The sequence below is a fragment of the Triticum aestivum genome, chromosome 7A (genome assembly GCF_018294505.1).
Source record: "Triticum aestivum cultivar Chinese Spring chromosome 7A, IWGSC CS RefSeq v2.1, whole genome shotgun sequence".
NCBI lineage: Eukaryota > Viridiplantae > Streptophyta > Magnoliopsida > Poales > Poaceae > Triticum > Triticum aestivum.
Window position 1 is genome coordinate 717,563,897 of NC_057812.1, and position 7,606 is coordinate 717,571,502.

A 7,606-nucleotide genomic window follows, 5' to 3' on the forward strand; every position below is an offset into this window, starting at 1 on the left:
AAAAGAATTGAGACAAACATGGATGGCCTGCATGGGCATTCACTCGTGCGGAAGTTCTCTTGGAGAATAGTATTTTTGCCCTTCTTCCCCCATCCCCTTGCCTTTGATTGGTCACAAACTTCACCAATCCATGACCCGGCCAAACTTGACGAGATTATCTGAAGAACTCGATTTTCACTTTCCATTTGTCCACATTTTCCTGTACGAATGGAAGTGGGAATAGAGTCGAGATCCTTCTCCCGCACATCCTCCTCCGTAAGTGCATCGCCCCAACCAAAAAATATTTCTTTGGTTCTGGGCCCTGTTCTTGGCGGCAAAGAGCCAGATTGATCTGATTTATTGCAGAGTGGATTCGAGGAATGGGTAGCGTCAATGAGGAAGCGCACCGGGAGGATGTCCTCATTATCCCAGTCGCCACAACCGAAGTCGGGCATTTTGGCTATCGAATCCTCAATGAGGTAGGAGAATTAGTTATGTCGCTTGTGGGATCTATTACTTAATTGTAGTATGTACCATGTCTGATCCATAATTCATAAGGATCATATTTTTTGTGATTCCTGTTGAGATATGAATCAGGTACCGTAATTAATTGGCTTAGTTTTGTGTGATATGCTTGGTTACATTATTATTATTTGTGAGTGATTTGGTTCCGCGCTACCTATACCCTGAGACTATGCTTCCGTTATAATCTTTGATCAACGTGACATGCTTTCAGGAGGTTCTTTTTGTTCTATGAAACATTCGATGTGATGTGATGGTCATTCTCTGTCTGCAAGTGTGTATCACTATCACTCTGAACTTGGTCCGTGTGTTACCGCTATTGCCCAAACGTTTTATGTTCGGCCTCCTATTAGCTGAGAGATGCACAGTGTTCCTTGGTAATCTTGAGAATTGATAAAAACTACAAATGTAGTGGGTGGAGTAAAGTTGAACGCCCTATGTTGAAACATTCACGAAAAATCAAATGAACAATCATGTAAAAGTAGTGTAGGCATACCTGACCAGATGGTTACTCTAATTTTATTCATATGGTTAAAACAATATCGAGCAAGGGCATGAATTTGCTCCTTTCATGGGATAAGTTTCCCAACCAAGTTATTAATGTTGTATATTTTCTATATTGCAGTCCAGATGTGCTAGAAATCGTAGACTCTAGTAGCGATGTAATCGACTCTGGCCCATGTGATTATTTGCCAAAAACAAGCCTCTGGGAAAGGCTTGGGGGTGTTTCTATGATGGACATAGAGTCAAGTAACTTCTGCTGGACCTCTCTTTCTTCATTGCACCATACGAAACATACTACTACAAGTTCGGAACCCACCGATGATGATATTAATAGAAGTTTTGAGGTTCGTATTTTCCTTTTTACTTATCCATCTTCCTGTAAATTGTCTTCCCTGTTGTTGGTAAGATTCTAACTGGTAAACTTGATTGTTATCCTAGATATACCACTTCTCTCATCAAATTTCATCTCAGTGGTCACCGAGTAGAGATTTGTTACTTTCTTTTTCTGCCTACCACAATGTACTGATACAGTAAGAATCATGTGAACTATGCTAAAGCTCACAACACCTCCGCAAAAAGCTAACATCAATATCTCTCACAAGGATTCCACTTCATACTGGAAAATATAGTTTATTAGCCATGGCTCTAGTTTCCTTCTAATAGCCTGTACCATTCTGCACAGGTGACTGTAAATTCTGGAGGAGTTGTATTCATTGCATTATTCAAAACATCTAAAAATGGTGAAGTTCCTTCCAAGGAAGCTGCAGCAGTCATTAAAATAGCACCATCAAGGATGGCCACACAGTCAGAACGGTTCGGGTATGAACTGGCTAAATGGCTTGGCGTAAGGACCCCTCAAGTAAGTACTCGCTTTCTTGTAGTAGGAATTCATGCTAACCACATAATTATTATAGTGTGAACTCTCTTGACCAATGCAGGGCAGAGTGATTCATAGCTCCTCATGTGAATGGCAACAAATAAAGGATGCAGTAGAGAATGCTCGACATGAAGCAATAGCTGTTGGTGATGAACTTCAGGAGATGATTTGCACTGAGATGCTAGAAGCTCTTGAACTAAGCCGATGTCTATTCCTGATGAAGTATTAACTCCAAGTTACCAGTAATGTGCCTGACAATATGGTACATAGTTATTTTTGAAAAAATATGGTACATAGTTAACATGAAAGAAATTGCAATGTTGTTTTGCAGTTATGTACACGGATCCCCTCTACTAGAGAGCACAACACCATTTGATTCCCCGGAGTTTGCTGAAAAAACTGCTGAAGCTTTAGGTAGGATCTTGATCCTGGACCTCATTCTGAGAAATGAGGATAGGCTGCGGTGTCGGCCCCTTGGTTGGCGTGGAAACTATGCAAATTTACTTGTTGCCTACAAAGAAGCTTATGCAAACCTTGATTCATTGGATGATGTTCATGATTCTGCCATCATCCGTTACAAGCCAGAGATAATCAAAAGCCCTAAGAAACAGAAGGAGAGAAGATCTGTTTCAATAAGCGGCAGTGTTGGCTCAGATATCTCAGAGCTTTTGCAAGACTCTTATGATCAAATTGAGCCTGAGATTTCTAGCTTTCATATTGTAGCCATTGATTCGGGTGTACCACGAAGACCACCCGCCAGTAAACGAACGAAAGATCAAGAGAGCTATCCAAGACTGGTGGAACTAACACTAAACAACCTGGACTATTCTTCGAACCTCTTGTTTGAGGTTTCCATTGGAAAACTTGGTACCCCTGGACCCGAAGAATATGACATGTCATCTGATTATAGCTATCATTCTCCTCTGTCTGAGAGTGATATGGTAGCGATAGTTAATTCCTTCCGAGGAGGTTTTCGTAGTGCTCTGAGGGACCTTCAACGGTTCCACATTTTCCTGCTCACACTTTATCAGAAGCTAGATGCTCTATTGAAAATTTTCTTTAATCTTATGTATAAAGGTTCAAATGAATCTGACAAGGAAGATGCAGGTCATTCTGATTCACCATTGTGTCGTGTAGAGGCACATACTGATCTGAGTGATTCCGAAGTTCCACGACATATGCGTAGGCCTTCCCGTACCTTATCCCATGATAGTTTTGACCTGTCATCTCCTATTTGTCGAGAGAGCTTTATGACCAAGAATTGGAAAGCAAATGGCGATGCATCCCGTGGTCTACGATTGACGATGAAGCTCAAGGAATTTAACAAGTATGCCAAGGTTAACATCTTTGAAGTGCTCATGGAAAACTTATTGATTTTTAACAGATTATACACTATAATCTAGTTGGTATCTATTTGTTTTGCACTATTTGAATGCTTGGCTGAAATGATATAATATACCATAAGGTTAGAAAATTACTTGTACAAAACCAAATAACCATCTAGATAAAAAATTAACAATAAATATCGTAGGTTTGTATCTCGATAACTATTTCTCTGTGTGAATGCTTTGATGGTGTGTTATCTCCATCATTTATAAATAGTCACCTTGCTTTCTCACCCAACCTAAGGTTTGAGGCATGTCCTTCCTGTGGTTCTCAGTTGTTCAAATTTCTTAAATAAACCTGCAACAATTGATAGTGCATGTAGGTTGAGTTTTATTTTTGATAGACTTGTGTCTTGATGCATTGATAGAAAGAGGAGTTTTTACAAGTCCTAAGAACGGCAACACCCAATGATTACAACATGTCACCTCTAATCGGTAGGCACATTCGGCTCCAGAGGCAAAGCTACTAGACCCCTCCCGCATGTCGGTGCCCATTTCCTAGTCCCTGACTTGATCGTGTCGAGGAGGCGAGCTAGGATAAGTTGCACTGTCAAAGATGGTTGTGTTGTGATGCTTATAGATGCACCATTGCCCGGTTGTATTCACTTAATACTATGTTTGCAGGTAGACAGTGAGTTAAACAAAGAAATAAAACAATGGAATGACATGCTTAGGACTGATGTTGTAAAATTGTGTCATGACAACAATTTTAACACAGGCTTCTTTGAAGGGATAGATAATAGTGTTGCTGTTGATGCTTATGAGTTGAAGGTGATCCTATTCTACCTAGCCTGCCTGGCAACAAACTATCTATTGTAGCAACTAAGCATATGAATTTCTGTTTTCAGGTCCGTCTTGAGCACCTTCTTGAGAGGATATCATTGATTTCTGATGCTGCAAGTACAGAACGTCCTTCTCAGATCACAGATCACATGTATATTGGTGGTGCTCTAGCTGCTCAGTCGACATACACACTTCAACACCTTGGCATCACCCATGTATTGTGCTTGTGTGCGAATGAAATTGGACAGTCGGAATCTCAGAAGCCTTGCCTTTTTGACTATCGAAACTTCTCAGTAAGTACATATAACAATTTTGTGAATAAACTTTGGAAGATCATTTACATGCAACAAATGGTTGAACTCCACTTTACAGTTTTCTCGGCCATAATAAGGAACTAATTTTCTTGCTTCCTTTGGGACACTTTGTGTTTCTTTTCTACAGATAAATGATGATGAAAATGCGGAAATCACTGATGTCTTCCAAGATGCATGTGATTTCATTGATTTTGTTGAGCACCTACGCGGCAAAGTTCTAGTGCATTGTTTTGAAGGAAAAAGTCGAAGTGCAACTGTTGTTCTTGCTTACCTAATGCTTAGAAAGTAAGAGTGCATAATAAATGTTTTTATTTCCAGTTACCGATGAGGCATTAGACTACCCATAGTGGGGAATAACTTAGATTAGTAACATTCATATCTTACTAGTCTATGTTACTACCTTTATAGTGGGGAGTAACATATGTGGGATGTCATACAACCCTTCATTTATTAAGTTATAGACTCATCCTGTCTTGATATGCGTGATGTTACCGATAGTATGAGTAACTAGCTATGTTACTCAATTCATCTCTCTCCTCATTAAATCATTGCCACATAAGCAAATTTGCTGAGTTAGACTCGATGTTACTGCTGAAGTTACTCCTACTATGGACAGTCTTATATATCAATATCCGGTTAAGAAATTGATGAAAACCATCAATGACCAAATTATTCTTAACATAATCAATACAAGCTTTGCTTGGGATACAAATATGTGTGAAACATCATAAGAATGATAGTGTCTCAAATTTCAGTTTACTACTCTGTTGGTTTCATTGACTTAATTTCTTTCATGTTTGTTTAGAAATTGTACTCTTCTAGAAGCATGGAACATGCTGAAGAAGGTGCACCGACGTGCGCACCCCAATGACGGATTTGCCAAAGTCTTGCTGGATCTTGACAAGAAGCTGCACGGTAAAACCTCCATGGAGTGGCAGCACAAGAGGCCTGCAATGAAAGTGTGCCCCATTTGTGGTAAGAATGCTGGCCTCAGCAGTAGCTCACTCAAGCTGCACCTACAGAAGGCGCACCGAAAGATATCGTCGGGAAGCGTAGACTCGGCAATGTCCTTGGAGATACAGAAGGCGATAGAGGCATTGAAGACAGGGTGAAGTCGATAGCCCCAATGGAGAAGAAGGGTTTGGATGGGTTTTCTCATAGCAAACTGCACATACATACATCTATACCCTAACTTTTGATTCATGCACCACACATCTAGAAAACTCTTGTTGTACATTATAATGATATCAAGTTTCTGATTGTTATTATTGCATAATTCTCAATGTATAATACTTGTTCAAATAGCATGAGTTTTTCCTTGGAAAACTGCAAGAGCTTAATCTTTTTTAGTGAAGTAGCAACTTATTTTAGCCATATTTTCTAGAAATTTTGAAACATATTCGGGATATCCTACATATTATTTAGGATTACAATATACTAGAGGCAATAGAAGATTCACTTCGTCTTCGGGTTACAACCCGCCTAAACACATCAACGGGTGTAGATCTCTACATAGCCCACGTGCCTGTGTACACCGCGATGGGCTTGCCCATTGGCGGATGTTATATGACCAGTTCGCCCAATGAAATATGTCGCAAAAAGAATATGCTAGGTGGGGATTCGAACTAGCGGACACCTCTCGCCGATAGCCAATGTAACTAACAAGTGCTTGTGACTATTTAGGCGGCGTAACATTGAAAGAAGCTAAGAGCAGCAACAAATCGTGAAAACAAAGTTGAAACATTTTTCTGAAAAAAGGGATCATTTCTTAGAACGCAAATATTTTGGAAAATTTGTGGAAAAAAATAAATTCGTACATTTTTTTGAAACTCTTGAACTTCTTTTCAAATCTGATCATTTCTGAAACACGGATATTTATTGAAACACGAACAAATTTCATAAAATATGACGTACATTAGCAAACATTTTCATTTAAAACACAACTATTTTCTAAACTTTGATCATTTTCCAAAAACATGAAGATTTTTTGGAAAGAATGAACAATTTTCGAAAACAACAAGTATTGTAGAAAACTTTCTTTCAAAAAGCAAACCTTTTTTGGAAATTCTAAAAAAAATGAAAATACAAAAAAAAACTTAACTTCCCGAACAATTATTAAAACACTAACATTTTCAATTTTGAACAAATTTCGAAACAAGAACATAAATTTAAAGTTTAAAAAAATCAATATGCGAACAAAATTTTGAAAACATGAACAGGTTTTGTAAAATTGAAAAAAAACTTTTTGAAAAATTGGATATATGAAAAAATAAAGCAGACAAATAAACTTGAAAGATAAATTAATGGGAAATAAAAATGAAAAAGGAAGAAAAGAAAAACGAAAAAAGAAACAGAAAATAAAGAAAAACTACAAAATAAAAAACCAAAAACCTGCAAAATCTGCAAGGTAGGCAAACTATTTTTACAACATTAATGCAAAAAAATTGAGGAAAACTTCAAGAATAGGTAGCATTTTTCTTAATCCTAAAAAATAAATTAATGCAAAACAATTGAGAAAAAATTCACGAATAGGTAGACTTTTCTTTACAAAATCTATAAAAAAATTAAAAACAAAAAAGGTGTAACGCCCTCGATGCGGCTATATCTCCCACGTGTCGAAGCACGACTTAGATGCATAACCGCATTGAAAGCAATGTCGTAAGTGAGGTAATCTTCGCAAACAACCCATGTACATAAATAAAGAGGAAAGATACATAGTTGGCTTACACTCGCCACGTCACACAAATACATAAATAAGTCATTACATTCATCCATTACACTCAAGGTCCGACTACGGAACCAAAATAAAGATTAACCCCCAAATGCGACAAAGTCCCCGATCGCTCCAACTGGGCACCACTACTGATCATCTGGGAAAGACACGTAGTAACGCCGAGAGTCTTCATCAAACTCCCACTTGAGCTCGGTCATATCATCTGGAACGGTATCATCGGTCCATGCATCTGGTTTTGCAAGTAATCTGTGAGTCACGGGGACTCAGCAATCTCACACCCTCACGATCAAGACTATTTAAGCTTATAGGTAAGGTAAAGGTATGATGTGGAGCTGCAGCAAGCGACTAGCATATATGGTGGCTAACATATTCGCAAAAGAGAGCGAGAAGAGAAGGCAAAGGCATAAGCGACAAACTATGATCAAGAAGTGAACCTAGAACAACCTACGTCAAGCATTACTCCAACACTGTGTTCACTTCCCGGACTCCCCCGAGAAGAGACCTCACG

At 38.6% G+C, this 7,606-nt stretch overlaps 1 protein-coding gene across 1 annotated transcript; it reads left to right on the forward strand.

Annotated features, from left to right (window-relative positions):
- Window positions 1-77: 77 nt before the first annotated feature.
- LOC123147013 (dual specificity protein phosphatase PHS1) lies at window positions 78-5,558 on the forward strand. The gene is made up of 10 exons (XM_044566270.1): window positions 78-255; window positions 346-458; window positions 1,127-1,349; window positions 1,688-1,864; window positions 1,944-2,104; window positions 2,214-3,219; window positions 3,892-4,038; window positions 4,116-4,343; window positions 4,492-4,649; window positions 5,170-5,558. Exons 1-10 carry the CDS (start codon window positions 208-210, stop codon window positions 5,474-5,476), a joined length of 2,568 nt encoding a protein of 855 aa, XP_044422205.1. The 5' UTR covers window positions 78-207; the 3' UTR covers window positions 5,477-5,558.
- The last annotated feature ends 2,048 nt before the right edge of the window (window positions 5,559-7,606 follow it).

What these genes read in the sequence shown, in the direction of transcription:
- LOC123147013 (XM_044566270.1), top strand. Translation starts at nt 208, where the DNA reads ATGGAAGTGGGAATAGAGTCGAGATCCTTCTCCCGCACATCCTCCTCC. An exon ending in TTGGCGTAAGGACCCCTCAA is followed by an intron (nt 1,865 to 1,943) that starts GTAAGTACTCGC and finishes TGACCAATGCAG; the next exon opens with GGCAGAGTGATTCATAGCTC. An exon ending in CGATGTCTATTCCTGATGAA is followed by an intron (nt 2,105 to 2,213) that starts GTATTAACTCCA and finishes GTTGTTTTGCAG; the next exon opens with TTATGTACACGGATCCCCTC.